General features: G+C 40.8%; 1 protein-coding gene across 2 annotated transcripts in view; it reads right to left on the reverse strand.

The window, feature by feature from the left end:
- Positions 1 to 88: 88 nt before the first annotated feature.
- The window catches only part of EXT2 (exostosin glycosyltransferase 2), an 81,951-nt gene continuing 60,903 nt past the window's right edge, over positions 89 to 21,136 (reverse strand). For both annotated transcript variants that reach the window (XM_074852503.1, XM_074852504.1), the window contains exons 10-14: positions 18,411 to 18,577; positions 11,177 to 11,320; positions 10,498 to 10,626; positions 9,217 to 9,299; positions 89 to 2,922 (exon numbers count right to left, since the gene is read on the reverse strand). In XM_074852503.1, the coding sequence (XP_074708604.1) occupies positions 2,784 to 2,922; positions 9,217 to 9,299; positions 10,498 to 10,626; positions 11,177 to 11,320; positions 18,411 to 18,577 (662 nt within the window). In that variant the 3' untranslated portion in view covers positions 89 to 2,783. The remainder of the gene's footprint in view (positions 2,923 to 9,216; positions 9,300 to 10,497; positions 10,627 to 11,176; positions 11,321 to 18,410; positions 18,578 to 21,136) is intronic.

Genomic DNA, 21,136 nt, shown 5'->3' on the forward strand with positions numbered 1-21,136 from the left:
GCAAACCAGCCTGTCACTGCAATTCTCCCTTCTAAATGCATCCATGGCTCCTTGTGCTGTGCCAGAAGTGAAATACAACAAACACTCCTTGGATTTACTTTTTAATATTCCAATATTAACCTCTTTTTAATAACATATATACAATGAAAGGTTAAAAATTATCTTAAAGATAGACAAGCCCATTCCAAATCAGACACACAGGTACATCTTACCTTTACAGATTTTGCATCAAGAACATCCCAATTATAAACTTAGAGAAGTAGGCCTTTTTATTATTTTTTCTTTAAAATTTTTTTTCCAGTCAATTGCCCGATTTTCTCCATGGCACAAACCAGAGACAAATTACTACCTAAAAGAGACGGCCCTATAAAAGCAACTGTAAAATGCCAAAAGACAAAGCATGATTGATAGGGGTCACCGGGCATTTTGTGGAAGGGGAATCCACTCAGATGCTTTGGGATGCAGGCACAAGGACCTGTTGCCTTTTTACTGACCCGAGACTATAAGATCAGTTTAGGGGGGTTGGTTAGACTGTCCCCACCTAAAAATATTCCACCAACTATTTCAAATCCTCCGTGTCTTTTAAGACCCTGTGCAAAGCGTGCGCTTTTTACTGGCTTACTGAGAAAGAATGAAGAAATCACAGCAGCTTCACAACTCTGGGTAAGGAAGATGTTATAACGCAGTTAAACTGCTACAGCCTGCCAAAGCTGAGATCAGCCAACACTGAAGTGACTACCGCACTGTCACAGCTACTCTTTCTTTTAAAGCAAACTCCTCAAGGGAAACATGCTGGTCTCTCCCGATGCTCAAGCACCAGGACATAAATCAAGAGGAAGATTCAGAAAGAAAAGTTCAGGAGAGTGAACCTGAGAGGCTGCAAAGGAGAAATAGCGAGCGACGAACCTTCCTCTATCTTGTGCTACCCACTGTGCAGACAGCAGTTGTTGTCACTGCAACAGCTATCCTCCTAGCTCCCCAACGCCCCCTCCCACAGCAACTTAGGAATGAAACAAAGACTGCAGCGAAAAACATTTACTAGTAATTAAATGTTCCCAGAGAATCGGACGATGCAGTTTACAGGCACATCCCAGGGGATTTATGAAGTGAAGCATCCCCTCAGAGCTATTGTTCCAATATGATTTTCATTCACAGCACATCCACTGCATTGGGCAATAAGATAAGTCTTAGTGGGGGTGAGACAAATAGGAGCAGATGTTTCCTGTTTCTAGCCTGACTTTCATTTGGTTTCTGTCATTGCTGCGTATCCAGCTTAGGAGAGGGGGTGAACCGTGATGCCTAACACTTGTCCTATTGTTTGGGGTTTGGCAAAATCTGAGGAATAAGGTTGCTTGCAGTGTAACAGAAAAACAGCCCATCAAGTAGGATGTCTCCTAACTGGCAGCAACGGAGGTTTCAAAAGACAGTGAAATCATCTGGTAACAAACATTTTATCAGTGGAGCTGGAAAAGAGATTCCTTTCTCAGCACAACTTGGGCTCATCTTTAATATCAAAGGGCAAGAGTAACAGTCCAGGCAATTTTATTTCTAATTTTGATGCATTTAGTTTTCTCATTCAGGTTAATTTCAGTATTGAGAAACAACTCCAATGCTCGTAAGAAATGTAAAGCTTCTCCACAAGCCTTCCTAAGCTGTATGTTTCAGTGGCAGCCTGTGGCAACGGGTTCCTTAAATTACAAGCAAAGACCCAACAGTTTTTCCAGCAATGGTACTTTACAAGAGTTTGTAAGTGTGCATAAATAGGGTCTCGTACATACACATATCCCTGCACATTAAAGCTGTAATTGGGAAATTTCTGTATATTTAAGTTTTACAAACCAGTACTACAACACACTACTTGCTGACAAAGATTCAGTGGTGAAAAACTTACTTCAGATAGTTGTTGTTCCCAAGTACGGCTACGATGTAAAACTGCAACCTGACCGCTGTTTTGATAGTGAAAATAAAAAAGCATAGTAAGACTGAAAGATACATATTTTTCTGTATAGTACAACTAGTTTTGACATAAGAGTCACAGTCTCTTGCATGGATGCAGCAGAAAACCTGAGATTTATGCAGCAAGAAGAGGTGCAGCAGTTGGAGTTCTGTCCTACAGGTCTCTGCTCTGAAGGAGACCATCCTCCGAGCTGCTGTGTCTCAATTTGCAGCAGAATAATTTAAGTAACACAAAATGCTTTGCCCTTTAAACCATGTCACGACACAGATTTTTGTTGCTGATGATGTAAAAAAATAAACATTTGTCTCACCATGCAGAAGAAAATGTTTGTTACACAGTTACTTAAGCCCACAATTAAGCTCAAAAGACAGAGGCTCACCAACCGCACAGGCAGTCAGCACGCTCCTCCCACAGGAGAGCAGCTATACACTGCAGACGGCTGCTTTGGATGGATGGATGCTTACAAACCAGAGAGCTGCTGCATTTGATAGAAGAGGTCAGTCATGCCAGTCAGACCACAGAGAGGGAGGTTCTGTTTAATTCTTCCAGGTGTGTAGCCTTCTCTGGAGAAAAGCACGTGTGTGACATTTCTAGGAGGACTCGTGAATAGACTCAATCCTCTGTGGGCAACAGAGCAGCAGTTGTTCAGCTTTCCATTACATCTTTGTGCAATGTAAAGGGAAGACAACATACCAGAATACAACAGTAATTCCCAACTCCCTCAGATGTAACCCACTCTCTAGCAATTTTTCTTCAGGGCCTTGTATTCCTCATAGCACCTTTTCAGCTGTTGTTTTCATCACTCAGGTTTGTCTCACAGCTGCCTTTACAAGCTGCCGATATTGGGAAAGCTCTTCAGTTTCTCAGGAAAGTCATCTTTGTACAGGACAGGGTCAGCACGGTGCTCCACCACTTTTAGAGGCATGGTCCCAAAGACAGAGGCAAACTTATTGATGCATTCCGATCTGGTGAAAGGGAAAGCAGTGTAATTAAGAACCCCAACAACTGGGCTGGCTACCAGCTCCCACACCAACATCACTGGTAGAAACCTTCCCTCTTGCTCTTGGAAGTATTTCAGCCGTGCTGGCTACTAATAAATAAAAAGAGAGCCTCACTGCAGAGAGAACTGAAAAGAAGCTGGTGTTCTTTGATTTATCCATTTAATCACAGAGACGAGCAAGGGGATGCTGGCAGCAGCACATGTGCACATGGAGGTCAAAGCTTCCCTTCTCCCTCCCCCTAGAATTCCAGTCATTCTTAAAGCAATGTACATGCTGTAAACCAGAACAGATTAACTGCCAACATGTCTCTTAAAGGGCCACTGTTGGGTCAATTTGGCTCATAACAAAGGTTTTGCAAAAACCAAGCCTTTGTGAAAATGGAGTTCTTAAAAAGTCTGGGTTTTTTCAGGCTTCTTCAGAAGCTCTATCTTCTCCCACAAAAATAAACACGCCTCAGTGTATAGGCAGCACTGATTATACCATAACTTAAAAGTGAAGCTGAATTAAAACTATAAAGTGAAACCAACTAGTTTATTTTACTTGTCTAAATAACGAGATGTTGAACAGTAGGGCATCACATTAGTACAAAAAAGATTGGACCACTGATGACTGACTCAGTTTTAATAATCCCAGGTGTCAGTAATGCTGTGGAAGGGAACAGCCATGTGCTTCAAAAAACAAGCAAACAGATGTTTAACCTTACATCCCTCCTTTAACTCTTTCACCGAAAGGCACGGTACCTGCGGAAGCAAGGCAGGGAAAACTTGGCTTATCTCACCTCGGCCAGCCCTCAGCTAACATCAGCTGTGTACTTTATACAACAGCTTCTAGGAACTTCAGACACCAAGAATCGTGACAACAGTCCCCAGCACATAACAGAGACAGCTACAAGAAAACGGGTCACGGTTCCTTTGCCGTTCACAAGGGAAAACAAAAAAGAAAGGAGAACTTTAATTCGGCTGTAGAGGCTGACGTGCTGCAGGCAGTCCCAGAGCAGGTCTCTTGCTCTCCAACCACTGCACCCTCTCCCGACCCCTTTGAAGGGTTAGGGGGTCACTATGGCTCCAGGATAATTTTCCTCAACAGACCCGGTCAATCACACCAACTGAGTGTGACAGTTTTGTGATGGGGACTGCTCAACACTGCCCCAAAACACTCTTTTGAAGTAGATGGGACAGCAAGACTGGTTTTCAAAACTAATTCCTCAGCCTCTGAGCCATCCCATGGCTCCCTCCTTAACTAGAGTAAATGACTGGAAAACACAAAGCCCAGGTTGTTAAAGTGCTACATCTCTACATAGCTGTTGCAAGCTATAATGGTCATATTTCAGGCCATTTTCTGGCTTGAGAAGTGTCAGAAAACTACTTCATATGGGGTGATACTTGAATAAAATATTTATGCAGGTAAATGCAGATATTTCACTTTTTGCTACCTTCTCATCCCCTCATACTACCTCCTACCTCCAGATTCAAATCTTTGGACTAGGAAACAAATGAAAAGGAATTTAGAGTGTAAGAGGAAACCGTGTGCAGTGGGAAGCAACCTCTAGACCTGGCACAAGCACCATTTGCTCCAGGGTAGCACAGATCTGAAACAGCAACGGAGCCGTGAGCCAGGACTGAAGCAAAGAGACTCAAGTAGCTGTTCAGCGTCTGCAGTAAGAAGGTGAGGAATTGGGAGGGTGAGCTTTGGGCCCTAGGCACAGAAAGGCTACGGTAACACCAAGAGCAGGAACCGAGTGTTTTCTCCAGGAACAATAAGCAGTTTCCTCCACGAGGTGCCCAACATGAGATACCTTAAACACATCTCATTTTCAGATAAAGTCAGACTTCCAAATCATCTGTTACTTCTGAGAAAGGTGGCTAACTGTAATCCAAGTTGCACGTATTGGAGAAACCTTGTGGCAGGCAAACCACAAACTTCACAGGCGAGGAGGAAGATGCAATGGGAGATGTGCATGTGAGAAGTTTGCACAGCTGCTGGCCCTCACTGGTTTCTGGGATACAAGAATACTTCCAGTCTACTGGGTCAAATCCTGCCTCTGCCAGTGATGACTGAAGGACATTGTAATGTAACAGCTGCTTGGTGGCCGGTGTGAAATGAATTAGTTATCTCAGCCTGCTGCCGGGTAGGCAGGTGTCCACATCAGATCAGCCATTGTCACAACCAGAACTAAGTGGCACCCTCAGAGCAAAAGACAAAAAACTAAATGGATAATGGAGACAAAATTGACCTCTTCCCTCCAGAGGTTATACTCCCAAATCAAAGATGAGGTCTTATGAGAAAATATCAAGATGGAATCCTTCTACAGCCAAACTTATTCTGGTGACAAGACCATTCAAGCATACCAGTACACTATCTTTAACCACCAAGAAACCACTTCATAGATAAAGAAATGAAAAAATGAAAAATGGAAAAATCAGTTACATTCTAATCACTCTGGCTGAATGAGAAAAGTTAGTCCTCAGGAAATACCAAATTCAAAGATCAGAAACAGGCTTTTTTAGATGAAAGAAATGTCATACACAAGTCACAAAATGTGTTTGAAGGAAAGTCGCCTCCTTCCAAAAATGTCATCTCCTACACTGAACTAAATCACTTGAATTCCAAAGCCTTTGCTGCTTTCAGACAATATAAACCAGAAAGGATATCCAGAACATTAAACATTCAAAGCTAGGTAGCCATGAGAATGTAACATGTCACCTTAATATGGAGGGAAGGTATTTTTCTTGGCTGTGTCGATGGTTTTGCAAATTTGTACTAACAGAGGCATGTTTGCTTCCAAGAATTATTCTTTATTTTCCTTGCAGTGCCAACAACATGCGGTTGTGCTCAACAAGGAATTAAGATTGTGTGAACTCAGAAACTGAGATCCCTCTTGCCCCTGGCAGACTGGGTGAACTTCATGTCTGTTAAGGTCTCTCTCAGTTTCCTCTCCCTTATAATCTAATACTTTCTGGCAGGGTGACTCTGCACCTGCAGCCTTTGGCCAACTCTTACCTGGTCAGTTTGTCTCTGAAGGGAATGGCTTCCTATATTGACTCTAACACACACTTACATGTCCTAAACAAGACACTGCTGTTAATGTTGCTGCAGAAGCAGCTCAGTCCTTTGTTGTATTTACTGTACAGGCAGTTGCCCTCTAGGCTGCATTTTACAGAGTTCTCCATTTTTGAGAGCCAGATGCAAAGATGCTGAAGGCAGAAAACTTGTTGCTACTTAAACAGCACCTGTAAATACAGGGATTATGAGATCCTCCTACAGCTTCTTCCGTGACCTGATATAAAGGCTAACCTAGGGCAAGAAGGGGATTCTTGGTTCAAAGCTTTCTTTCGTTAATGTATTTTAATGATGGAGCTCGATAACCCTGGGGACTGAAGTCTTTTATTTATCTCAGAGAAATTACACAGCAGGAAGAACGGCACTGTTGGCTTTCCCATGATTCGCTGTAAATATCCTTCAGTATTTGTCAAAAAAATCTCTTAATAAGAGACAGAGCACAACTGTACCATCTTTCCTCTGTCTCTGCTGTAAGTGCCAAAAGGCTCAAGAGAACTGGTTAGTTATATGTCCCTCCTGCACAGATCTCCACAACCGACTTCTCAAAACTTTTACGCTTACAAAACAATCATCAGGCAGTTGCTGGGCATCTCTCTGCCATTTCTGAGCCAGAAACCCAACACCAAGTGTTGTGCATGCTCGTAACAACCCTGATAACCTGCTTGTTTCACAAAGTAGGCTGATCCCTGGAAATCTGGGCAAGTAATTAGCTCACACTACCTGCTCACTATTTCTGAATGCTAAAAACCAAGAAGTCAGGCACTTTGGGAAGCTGCAAGTGAAGCTGATAATGGCTCTCCCTGATACCCCAGGTATTTTGTTCTCGGTACCCAACACTGTAAAGTTATCTGTACAGAAAGTTATTCTTTTATAATAGAAGGATTCCCCGATGCATGCACTTCTTCCACTGAGCTTCTCTCCTGACCCTGAGAATACCCCGTGTGTGTGCATACACACAAATATACATACACACGCACACGAGCCGTAAGAGCCTTGCTTACTGCTAACTTAGGAAAATTTGCTCTAGGAGTCGCTATCATTTATTATCCACTTAAAATTAACAGCTAGCTTAGAAGATTTCAAAAAAAGAAACCCTTTCAGATTTTCAAATAACTCCCTTACATTGAAGGTAGATAATAACAACGCAGGGCAAGAAGGTATTGGGTGTAGCATGCAGTTTCAGTATGATATTAATGAACTTCAGAATTAAGCCTGAATACACCCAAACTGTATATCCCCCTAGACTTTCTCCTGCACTCAGACTCTATCCCACCATGTACTCCTTTGGCCGGGCGTATAAAAGTATGTGGATTTGCAGCCAATCTAACACTTCCCACAACCCAGTTATCTCCACTGTTGGAAACTACAGAGAAGCAAAGCAACAATTTAAACATGTTCTCAATAAACTGTCAATGATACTTTACTCTGAGGATACAAGAATTGCTATAGACATGGAAACATGACCTTTGCCCTGCGTCATAATGCACTTTGGAGCAAAAAGCACTTTTTCATCTTCTGTTTTTACAGTGTTTACCTTAATGAGAACCTAGTTCATGACCGAAATTCCTATGTGCTGTTGTAATGCTACTAGCATGATCACAGGAGAGCTCAGCTGGCTTCAGGTAGTCCATCCTGTAAGCCAGTGCAAAATTACTAGACACAGGACAACCTCTTGTGCTTCCCCTTCAGCTAACGTTTAACATCTACAAAGCTTCCAGCCCCTTTCTTAAGAAGTTTTCTGCAGAGTAATTTTTACCATCTTAATGGGGTACGTTTTACTTCTGCCTTACATATTCCATTTTTTTAATCAAGCCTTATTATACATCCAGTCTAAACACTTTGTCACTAACCTTGGCGATCACGGTCTTCAATACCTGGCATGATGCTTGGTTAATAATCAATCAGCCAAGCCATATACGTGTTTGTGTTGTATAACGCGTATTTACACATTAGACACACGTATGCACTCTTCTTGTGAATAAGCCCCCAACCCACTAACCAGTTTTGTATTAGTTCACTGCATATATTACAATACATAAATATCACTTACATTGCTAAAGGCCAGTAAATGGATACAACACTTTAAATTTGCTGAGAACTGCAGAGGACAGAAAAAATCTCAATATTAAGATGATAACTGGTAAGATAACCATGTTATGTCTTAGTGCAAATCTGAAATGGCCTATTTTAAATGCAAGTCAGATTTTTTTAATTTTCTCACCTCTTCTGGTAGTCTCTTCCAGCACTATGGCTACCCCCTGCTTACCTACCCCATCAATTCTATGGCTGCTCATTATTTTTCCCAAAGTTTGCAGGAGAGATGCAACAGCTCAAGAAACCTAAGGTGTAATGCCTTTGTCAGTCCTAGATCTCAGGTTAATTCCACCTAATAACTAGTATGTACACTTATTGTCAGATAGCCCTTTTCAAACACGGGTGTTGAACGACTTTGTAAAAGTGAAGAAACTTTCCCTTATTTTACACATCCAGAAGCCAAGGCAGAGGGAAGTTTAGTGTCTTGGTCAAGGCTGGGAAGCCATTTTACTGTAAAGCAGGGAATGCAACTCTTCTACTTACCAGCTCTCAGTATTTCACTCTAAATGCTCACTGCCTTTCCAAATACATACTTCTTTTCAAAACTAAATTCTCATAAAAATATCATAATGCTGCCATTGTTAAAAAATGTGACATACAATCATGCAGGCAAATGTCCTTCATTAGTGGAAGCAATGTGCTTCACAATCTTTGGAGGAAAGACAATGTACAAACACCAATTCAAATAACATTATTAATAATTTATATCCTTGTTGCTCTTTGGTAAGCTAGCAACTGTCTGGTTTAAAAAAATAAATCTCATACTCATTACAGTCGATGTTCCACAGTAAAACAGAAATGTGGTATTACTGAAAGTACTGCCAACAACCTGAATTCCATATATGTGTCCTATATGCTTCGCAGCAAAGCTGCTATAAATTGTGCCCTTCTGAAGTCCTTTCGTGCAGTAGTCCACTTGTCAATGTCACATCATCCATTGTAGGAATGACTTATGCTGATCGAATCCACACGACGCTCTTTCAAAATTAGTAATTTACAGAAATACAATCAGTGAGCATTTTTGATTCTAATTTAATGAGACACAGGATAAGATTCTAGGGATCTAGAACAAGGCAATCAGAAGAATAAACGGTGGTCACTCACCTTTCCACCATGTGTGTCTGGTCCAGTGATAACCCATCAATTGCCGTGCATTCTGGACATTTGAACTTCTTCCGTGGGGTCACCTGCAGAAAGGCACGCCAGATATCATCAAATATCAACAGAAGGGACATTAATCTCCTTGCACAGAGAGCAGTGCGATACCTCTGAACATGCCTGCAGTGTAAGCTGAGCTGTCTCAAAAAGGGGGGGGGGGGGTGTAAAAAAAAAAAGCCACTCCATTCCTCCATTCAGCTCCATCTGGCCCAGCTGACTGCGAAATTCACAGGGGCCCAATAAAAAAGGCTTGGAGGGGTTTTTCCTTCTGTAACTGAAAAGAAGCAGCGATGACAAGCTCCTTAATTCCTGTTTAATGACTGTTTTCTCACTGCCAAGGTCCCTGTATAAACACCATTTGTTCTTGCAGCCATAACAGCGATGAAATATAGCTTCCCATACTTCACCGTAACGTTAATCCAACAGACGCTCTTTTGCTCGCTCCAGTTAATAGCTGACTGGCAAACTCTGCGAGACTCTCCGAATCGCACAGAGGTGCCAAATTACTCTGCTGTGCCCTCATACAGCTCAAAAACGTTTTCAGCAAAATCACACACTTTATCTTCTAAAGACTTTTCTAGGAAATGCAGCCACCAGTCCCAGTAAATGATGATGGACAGATGGGAAAATGGACCTTGCTAATTGAAGGAACGCCTGGTGGCCTCTAAATCTCATTCCAAGTTGACACACTTTGAAATGAATGTACAGAGTGAATGTCCAGACCTGAAAACGTGTCGAAACATGTCAGGAAATTAATTCAGGGATAAAAAGTTCATTTAAAGCTGATCTTGCAATTAACATTCTTGCAATTAACATTCCTATAAATCAGCTGTTGCCAGGCTATGACAGAGCAAGCTGTGGACAGTTGGCAATTTCTTTCCTCTAGTGATCTCAAATAGTTAAAATATATGTACGTGGGCGTGTATACATATATATAAACGCACATACATATATATAGCTATCATTTAAATTACCTTTTTCATACCTCATCTAGATGGCTAAAAAACCTACCAGAAACAACTGGTAAAAGACAATTCTCTGTTCCCAGTTAGCGTAAAAGTTTTACCAAAAGGGCCTTTCTACCATGGAAGGAGAACAAGACACCCTACCGGGGGTAAGTGAGAGAAAAAGGAAGATTAAGTAATATACTGAAGCCTACTAAATAAATTTATATGAGTATGTACATGTTTTTAAACTTTGTGAAGCTAAACTGCAAAGAAGTCCCACCTTAATGACTGATTTGCCGGTGACATTTGCCACTAGAAAATTCATGGCAATATCTTCACAATTCATATGAGCATCCACCCAATTCTTGATGTCTCCAGGCATTTTGTAGGTGTAAAGATAGTTGAAATACTGCAGGATAGAGGGAAAGAGAGAGAAGATAATTTTAAATACAGATGCAGTAACTATAAGACTATTTCAGTCACAGAACAGCAGGCAGCTAAGGATGGATTATGGACAAACTGTGATACTGCCTTCAGCCAAGGACTACTGTAGCAGAGAGAAAACAATTTTTGGATGCTGAATTGCATAATTACTCCTCTCCTGACCAGCACACAAATTTCTTTACAATCAGTTTTCTTTTCTTAAACTGCTATCTACAAAGCTACGTTCACTGCAAAATTTGCAGTGTAGTTACAGGTCATGCAAACTGGCAGGAGTTCTTCTCTAAGTTCATGAAGGTAATGGCTTAATTTTACAGGCAGAGACGAATCAGTTGTTTTCACAGCCACTGAAGGAGGCTTAGGAAAAGCTTGCGATTGGTTCTCTGACTGTTGTAGAAAACATAATCATGGCACCACATTTTGTGGTGTTGTGTATTCACACAGAACAACGACAGAAACACATAGAGCTCTTTAAAAAAGGTTCATGTTGTATATGGGTATACTAGAAGTTATATTACCTTGTGGTAAAACGCTGCCCCAGTGAGCACCATTGAAACTTCATTGGTCCATTCTGATTCATATTTCCATTTGTTCATCTCATGGTCCCAAAGATGCAGGCGGCCTGGATATCCAACCAGCCTGTCCGGGAACTCGCGCCAAACCTGAAGAGAAGAAGACGTGACACGCTGCTAAGCAGGCCTGCACAGCAAGCAAACACGAACGTGTGGATGCAACACATCTGCTTTGGGAGGTTAGGGTTACAGTGGTGCAAAGATCACATCAATTCTTCTAAGTCCCAATTCTTGGAATAGGAAGCTGCCTGGAAGAAGAACAAAAAAGCCCAAACTTGCTTTGGGAGGACCCTACAACTCAGGGAAACCACACCCCACAGCAAAAGGCCTCTAAAGCAAGAGCAGCTCCCTTGTTGTAGAGAAATACAACCAACCATTCAAAAAAATTTTAACACTAACCAAAACCAAGCATGACTAAAAGGGAACTTTTGATGTTAACTTCAGTAGATATGGCTACAACCTAACTGCTTTCACAGCTGGCTTTGGATCTAACCAACCTGCTTCCTTTGATAGGAACAGGCTTAAAACAGGCTTATATTTTAATATTTCTGGTATTCTTTAGTGGGTGCTTGGATGGATCTACTGCAACATGGAAGGCCTCTTTGCCCTTGACTTGTTCCAGACAGCTGGATACAATCAAGATACCATCCCTGTCACTCCATACATTATTTTGTAGCTGACTACAGGATCAAACACAGTAGACAAGAACAAGGAGAAGGGCATCATTAACGCAACCCCAGTTCTCCACACTGCTGGCCACATTAAATAATGGACAATTTTTGCATTAGGAAAAAGGGAGAAAGGATTATAATTAGAAGAGTATAATTAGAAGGGTCTGAGCGCTATTTGCTTGCTAAATACACAGTCTGGTTTTTTTAGTTAGTTTTTTTAAAGTTAGTATTTATCTGCATTATTTGCAGACAAATTACTCAAAATTTGTCCTTTAATCCAAATAACTGCAAGTTGGAAGAATACAAGTCTTGACTCTCCAACACAATGGTAGGTCACGAGAGTTTCTCCTTCAGATTGGTAGTGTATAAACAAACACACACAACCCCAAATTTCATTGTGCATGCAAGATCGACAACACCGTATCTCATGAATTCCCGATGATCACTTCACTAGCAAACCTCTTTTCTCTGTACAAAAGGCAAAGGAACCCTACAGTTGAATTTGCAGTAGTGTTACCTGGTATTCCATTATCCTGCAAACCTCACCTCGTCAGCAGTTCCCTGTGGGCACTTTTTGTGTGCCAGTACGTTTCAGCTGGGAGGCCTGGACTGTAAGGGCTCTATGCAAGTATTTTGTCAAAGTAAATATGATAAAACAATCAGCTTTAAGTTACTGCTTCTATATCTACATTTCTGTGATTTTGTATTACTATATACCTTTTCATCTGTACATCTCAACACATTTTATTGCTGTCAGTTAATATAGCTTCAGAATCCCATGATGAGAGCAGTTATTATTTCAAATGTACAGATGAGGAAACCTGCCAAAAATCATACAGGAAACAAGAATGGGAACCAGATCTTCTCACTCCCCGACTCATACTTTATCCAGAAATCAATCTTTCTAGACAGTTCTAGGGCACAAGTACTGGGATCGTATTTAGATATGACAACGCTCTAACACAGAGGGCTCTTGAAAGCAGAGATGATTTGGAATTCAAAGAGGAGGATTCACAGGACATTGTTACAAGTTAGTGCCATCAGCTAATTAAAAAAATACAGATTTTTGGCAGGCAAGCCAGTGAGGGCTTGAGATACCCATTTTGACATGATGTCAAAAACATTAATAAAGAACTCAAACCCAAAGGTACAGTCACGTCCTCTTCCAAAATTTTATTCCTCACTCTCCAAGACTCAAAAAATTAATGATTTCATTTTAATATTTTTTTAAACCTGACTATTAAAATGCCCATCTCCCAGCTGCTGGAAGGCACCACCACATAAGCTACCGAGGCTCAACAAAGGATTTGACAGAACACTACAGATCTGCAGCATACTGGGCTATGAATTCTTGTAGAGGGAATGGCATGCGTGTTAAAGGCAGCTGAAAGAAAGATTAAACTCAGCTACTGCCTTCCCAAGGGACTTCAGTACCTTCACAAGACTCATATCCCTTCTAGTTTTTGCCCTCAGTGTCATCTTCCAAGAGTGCAAATGACATAAAATAAAAGCCAACCATAAGGCATGTTACTCATACATACTCTTTGTATCACTATCAAGCTCAACCCTATCCTAATTCTGGCCTCTGAAAATTGTCAGTTTGATGCATTGAAAAAATAACTTGTTTGCTTTAAACAAAGATTCCTTTTAAAAGTAATGGTATCAAAGTCAGTGGAAAAGCTTGGCTTTTTCATAATGTTCATCACTAGCTCATTCAATGGTAATTCTGGAAAGGCTCCAAATAGCTGCATCCAGCTCATTGCCCAAATCCATACATATGTTTTGTGCCAAAATTAATATATATGGCTACTGCTTATAAGGAAGCTTTCAGAATAAAAACAGTAGTAATGATTCTTATACTACTCTATTTTGTACCACCAGCCATTTTCTTGTTTGATGGTTGCCTATAATTTATTAGTCTGTTAGGAATACATTCCATTTTAGCCAGTGATCTTATTAGTTTTTCTCAGACTAAAGAAGAATAGCCTGATTTAATACTGGTAAGGGACACATCCAAGGAAAAACATATTGCCAAGTGAAGAGGAGGTACGCTTCTTTGCGGACAATGCTATTCCAACGACTCTGCTAGACAACCCCGAAGATAAATAGTTTTGGACGAAGCATCTCCCAGATGAAAAGTCAAACAGAAGTTCTGACTTGGTAGTTTCCCTAAAAATCTTGTAAGAGACACCAAGAGAAAATGATAGTAATTTTGTTTCCAAGTTGAGTTCCCCAAGTGAACAGCTGAGCTAAAACACCCTCCAGTCTCACCTCTCCACAGCAAGTTTTGCCTCCCAGGCTCAACTACTCTGTGCTGCTTAGCTGCGCCATCAGCACAGCTGCCACCATTCATTCTCCATGCAGCCAGAAGCACAGAGAAGCACTTCCTTTTCCAGAACACACTCCAACATTTATTCATCATATTTATTAGACTACATTAAGTCACATGACACTTCAGGAACTGGCTAATTACAACTAGAAAATGTTTTAATGTAATAAACAGGAAAAGAATCGGTGTTTCCAAAGTTACCATGGCAACGTTGTAAGAATGAAACACTGACTATCCTCTACAAATGAAAGAAAACCCAACCAATTGTATCGCGTCTCTCCTCCCAGAGCCCCATCCACTCCTAATTATCCCCTGGTCCTCAAAGGGAGGGCTTGTGCTCTTACTAAACAACAAAGCAAAATGGAAACACCAAGCCCATTAAAACGTAAAGGATGCTTCACATGCACACAATTTGTAAAATAACTTCAATTTGAAGAAAAACTTTGAATGTGGCCAACAATTACCCATGGGTAAGTCTTCTGGTAAGCAGAGTTAAGATTATTCCTCCTACAAAGGAATGCTGAAAAATATACTTTTAACAGTCAAACGGGTCAGGAAAAATTCTTCCAAAGGCAGCGTTCAAACCTGATGATGATTTAAGCCTAGTGAAATATGCAATTCATCAGAGAGTTGATTTTTTTTTTTTTAAAAGAATGCCAGAGACATGAAGCACTGAAAAACAGCTCTGAGACAGAATAAGATCATCTCCTAGCAGAAGGCAAAAAGCTTCCAACAGCAAACACGCAAACTTAGCAATGCACCGGGCGGTGTTTTCTATGAACAACACCCATGGACTCAGACAATAAACCCAATTTAGATTATTTCTATTATTGCTGTAATAAAAATACTACGTTTTTGTAAGGACAAAGTGCTGCATAAGTACGTAGTAAGAAATGCTCATGACCTTCCTACTTGGAAACTGTTATCCCCACCTTTCAAGGGTGACAGAAATGCTAAGCCATCTGTCCCGAGGCCATCTGAGACACAGAGGTGGGAACTCTACAACCGCTGCTTTCAGTCTCAAACACCAAACACTTCAGGAGCAGCCAATGGTTCTGCTTCAATTTTTTAAGATTATGATAATCTAAATACTCGCTCCTGTTCTTGGGTCTCTCAGATACTCCCTCTGTGAACAACAAAGATCAGTAAGTGGGGAAAAAGTTGTCTAGCCTAACAGTTTTTTTTCCAGCGCCCCAAGTCACGCCTGTGATTTCATCATGTAACTTAACAGAAATACTTTTTTCAAAGTCAGAATGTCATGAGCATTCTTCTGCTACCTTAATACAGCAGCACACAGGGACTATTTTTCTGCTTGCTCCAACAGATTTACACAACGTCATAAATCACTGTACCATAATAGTTCACTTTTAACAAGTAAAAAATGTCTGACACTTTGAGTGTTACTATAATTTTTTATGGCTGAAAGTGTACAGAGATCAAAGTTTTCTGGGTTTTTTTAGGCTTGCTCTATACATTCAGACAAGTCTGTGACAGAGGGGGTTTTGCCACATGTTTAAATGTAAAGTCTCAAGGATGTTAGGAGGAGAAAAGAAAATTACTGAATGTCACGTTTCCAGCCCTTCTTATGACCAAAGCAGAAGCAGACATACTTTTAAAAGAAAACTTTCTAGTAACATTATATGCTGCTACTGTTCCCTCTGGATTCCCCTGCAAATGAGTCAAGAGCTTGAGAGATACTTTCCTGGTAACACACATAAACAGATAAATAAATTATCACAAGCTGAGGACAATTTAAACATCTGGGAGCCAGCTCAGGCCTGTCAAGCGAGTCACAGACACTCAGGGACAGGAAAGATCAATCTTCAACCCCTCATTTCTGTGCCAAAGAATAGGAACTACATCACCCCCCCTCTATGAGGGGAAAATTGTGTATTTATAAAATAACCTGCTGTGCTTCTGAATTCAAAGACATTTCTATTCATTTATTTAACAGGGGAAAAAAAGCCATCTCAAAATACAAGGATTCAAACTACCCACAGGTTTGTCTCAACTATCTGCTCAATAATTTTCCATCAATGTGGCTGTGCAGTAAGCTGAATTCACAGGCTCAAAAAGGAATAGGATTTATAATAAAATGCAAAAAACTGCAAATGTAATAGTTTTTCATTTGCCAGACCAAACAATCTCGTGTCCAGTCACATTCACACGCGGACTATAAGGACTGTTACTCAATCAATGCACATGGTCCGCAGAAGGCCAATAAATGAGCCAGCACAGTGCAACAGCCAGACCTGGGCGTGAGGAGCTGTAAGTCCCAACTGCCACCTAATCACACCGACTCCAGGGGAATTCACGTCAACTTTGTCTCATTTTTTTTTCATGAGGATAAATAATCTTTTCCTGCCTCAGTGACCAGACTCAATATATGTGAAGTTACAGATATTCTCCACTGAGGATGTTTAAATTAACGCTTCAGACACACAAGCACCACAGTCCTACTCCTCACGACTGCTGGCTGACCCAGCTGAAACTCAGCTGCAGTTGGAATCGCTGCTTCAAAGCCTGCTTTGCCAGTAGCAGAGAGTCATTTGAAACTACTTACGCTGTCACTTAGGTTTTTATAAAACCGCTTTTTATTTACTTTGAGACAGCTCGATGAAAATGAAAATCAAACTGCAGATGAAGCCAGGATTTACACCACACGCACATTAAGCATTTGCTATCTTTCATCCCATCAGTTCACCCTCAAAACTAGTAGTTGTAAGCACCAACACAGACAAAAGTAAGTCAACTTGCAGAACTGCCAACACATAGATTGCTCTGCTGCTGCAGTGCAGTGCTGATAACACTCAGTGTAGACAATGGAGTATAGAGAAGGCAAATGTGGCCAAAAAAACCCCCTTCCTTCGCTTGTCTTCTCTTCATTCCATCTTTCACACTTCATGTACTAACCCGTTACTCTTAACCTGGCAAGGGAAGTATTTCCTTTCTGGAGACACACATGATAGATTAAACCTCTGTCTCCACTACTTAACATCTTTGTTATTACATCAGCATACCTACATTACCACAAGTCATTTCTTGAGTCCAAAAGCTCGGCACTTGCTAACAGTCTCTTTCACTTGAGGGGGAGAAAGAGCCGTGTATTTACCACATATGTATTCACGTTAAAGAAACACTTCCACCATCTCCTAAAAAATATCTTCTTCTGTTAACAACTACATTTAAGATTGTTAAAAATGAGACAACTGCCATACTTAGTTTACTTTCTACCTTTTAGAAAAGTGGTTTTCATTGTTTCTCTCAATTTAGGTAACAGGTTCACGTTCTAGCTCTCATGTATGAAGCCCAGTGTTGTTTTGCTCTTGACATTGCAGGTACAGGTGTGACTAAACTATTCAAACCTTTCTTAAAATATGATATTACATTTTCTAATGTTTCTGATTTATTTACAAATATAGTGTGTTTGTCTTAAATACACACATAACAGTAACATCAGATTATGGACTGTGTCCTATACTCAAATACAAACGGAAGACAAAAATTAACACATTCAAACCAATGTTCTGGAAGGAAGACAAGAGTGTTGCTTTAAGTGAGTGCACTTTTTAACAAACAACTCAAATGCCTGTGAAGACTGCCACCTCTTCGTCCTGCCATGGGTAACTGATTTGGACAAACTCTCTTTTTGTTGATACCCTCATTACAACAGCAGCTGTTGAAGCTTTGCCATTTCAGGCATATGACCCAGGCGTCCCCTCCTTGACATTCTTCAGTTCCTCTTTTCACTGCACTCCACCGTACTTCGGCTTGTCCTCAAGGGGCCTCCTCTGTTCCCAACACTTAATCTCTGAAACTTGTCTTGTCCATCAAGACACATTAACTTGGATAGCACTTCTGATTTGTCTGAAAACTGTTTGAAACTGTTAAGAAGAATGCAATTCAGTCTCCAGACTGCTTCCATTACACCAATTACACAACATTTTCTGGAGTCTCTTGGCATTACTGTGCCAGTTACTGAAAGTTTTCCGTTAGCTGGCAGTTTTTTCCATAAAGTAGTGACTATCTGTAAAAATACTGCAGTCCTCATTGAACTGTTATGGTAAAGAGAGATGCAACAATCTGAATCAACAGACTATGCAGTGATTCCGCCACTTTATATACACGTGCAGCGTTGAAGCAGACAGCCTAAGAGACAGGGAAAACCCAATTCTCTTACCTCGTAGCCAAACTGGAGTTCATCTGAAGTTAGCATAATGATATCGTCATCAATAGCCAACACTGCTTCTGTTTCAATCTCATCATAGGGGAAGAAGCGGTTACTAAGTTTGTTTTCTGCAGTCCTAACAACTTTCAGGGGAACACGGATCTTTGGCCAGAGGGAATCTAGAGAGAAAAAGTAAAAGAAATGGAATTCAGTATTATACTCTACTTCTGAACAGGTCTGCACAGCTGTTTTAGCTTCTCTTTTTTTTTTTCTTCACATATTAAACAGAAGCTTCTTAATGGTCAATTCACAGCTGACTTTCAGTTAGGCAAACGTGAGCATACGAAGGCAAGAGACAGAAGTTCAGCTACATTTCCCTCTTTTTCTCTCTACAGCGACCTTCACAGACAGCTATACGGGGAATAGCTTGCGCAAAACAGCAGCCTGCAGTAATCACATAACAAGAGTCAGTGATACTAGGTATTTACTGGTTTAGGACACACAGCAAGAAAAGACATTGTACTCAACTGCAACTATTTAAAAGAATTTGAAGCAGCAGTATGCGATCACTGACCGCAAGTCTAGGGTCGTAAAGAATTTGAAAGAGAATGTTAGTTCTACCAAGTGCTGAGAAAAATAAATTTTATGGTATCAATTAAAAACCTAGATACACCTAAAATGTTAATCACTGTTGACAGTTAAGGAGTAGATTCTGCGGATGAGAAATTTCTTTCATCTTCAAAGTGCTAAATCACAGTGATAATTTAAGCAAGATAAATGTAAAGGGATTCTACTTGTGCCCTACAGCATCCTTACAGGTAGAATGCACTGGAGTACATAATCATGAAAATTCACAAGCCAAACCATGCTTTAACTAGCAACAAAAAAACCTGTAGATACAAAACTGGATCCAATTCACTTTACAATGGGATTAGATTTGCATTTCTTGCTATGTGTTTATCATGTAGCACCTTAATTTCACATTAACAGTTTCTGCCCACTTTTGCATATATTCAGAAATTTTCAAAATCCTATTCTATTCCTACAAAAGTATAGAGCACCAAGCTAAAAGAAATAGGACTAAGGACCAAATATTAGACATTAATTCTAAATGCACATATTTAACCATATACATTTTCTAGCACAAAGCTTAACAGTAGCCATTATTACAGTACAATGTGTCCCAAAAGCACCAATTCATCGAAAAGTAGTTTAATTAATAGCTAAACAAATAGCTGAACAAGGATAGAAGTGATTTGTTGGTTTCTTCCAGCTTTCACATAAACATATTTTAATGAAAACCTGAGGAAAAAGAGAGCATTGTAAGATGAGACTGAGTACCTTGTGAATAGCAGATAGATGAACACTTGAGTTTCTTACACTGGTGAAATGGAGGGGATGACAATGGTATAAGAAAAATAAGGAAAAATACATTAAATCAACTACAAAGTGACTGCTCACAGAATTTATAAGTAGTTCTCTGTGTCAAATGAAAATGTGTAGAAGAAATCTCTGTGTGATTCTGTGATACACCTTGAAGGAAGGATCACTTCCCCTCTGCTCGGCACTGGCCACACCTGGAGTGCTGTGTCCAGCTCTGGGCTCCTCAGTGCAGGAGCGACATGGACAGGCTGGAGCCATGAAGATGATGAAGGAGCTGGAGCATCTCTCCTATGGGGAAAGGCTGAGAGAGCTGGGACTGTTCAGCCTGCAGCAGAGGAGGCTCAGGGGAAGTCTCATCAGTATGTACAAATACCCGAAGGGAAGGTGTAAAGAAGACAGAGCCAGGCTCTTTTCAGTGGTGCCCAGCGACAGGACCAGAGGCAATGGGTGCAAACTGAGCTACAAGAGGTTCGCCATGAACCTGAGCAAACACTTTTTCACTGTGAGGGTGACCGAGCACTGGCACAGGTTGCCCAGCGAGGTGGTGGAGTCTCCACCCTTGGAGATATTCAAAAGCCATCTGGAGATCATCCTGTGCAATCTGCTGGAGGTGACCCTGCTTGAGCGGGAGGGTTGGACAGGAAGATCTCCCGAGGCCCCTTCCAAGCTCAGCCATTCTGTGATTCTGTGGTAAGAGTCTGTAAGAACCGTCCCTGGGCCTGAAGCCACTGAAATTTTCATCAGTGGTCTGAAATATATATAAATTGCCAGTGCAATCTGCAAGTGACACAAATCCCGGAGATGTGAAAAATAGTGAGGACAATAAGGTCATACTGAGTACTTTGGACTGCTTCGTAAAGTAGGTGCATTTGAACAAAAAAAAAAAAAAAAAAAAGACTGAGATAACTCAACACACAGTTAAGCACCAGGATCAAGGCAACTTTTTCCCTAAAAGCAGCTGCTGAAAAGGATTAAGGGGTCAGAGCGGACATTAGTTCTCAGCACGCTGCTGGGGCAAAATGGATTAATGCCATTTTTGCATACACAGATGGGTAAGTAGTAAGAAACGGGGAGAATGGAGGGCAATTCTCCCTGTATGCAGACACAGACAGATGCTAAAACACTGATTCTGGTGTTCGTATTTTTCAAATCATGTTAAAACACTGGAAATGGTGCAAGAAAGAACCACATAAGTTATTTGAGGGCAGGAGAAAATGCCTATGGTAGAACTTGGAGATCAATCTGTTTAGCTTACTAAAAGGAGGAACCAAAAGTGGATTTGATTAACATGTACAAGTGTCTACACAGGAAGAAAAATGCCACATACCTTCAACCAACTGGAGAAAGACATAACA

Source organism: Strix uralensis, chromosome 29 (genome assembly GCF_047716275.1).
Source record: "Strix uralensis isolate ZFMK-TIS-50842 chromosome 29, bStrUra1, whole genome shotgun sequence".
Taxonomy (NCBI): domain Eukaryota; kingdom Metazoa; phylum Chordata; class Aves; order Strigiformes; family Strigidae; genus Strix; species Strix uralensis.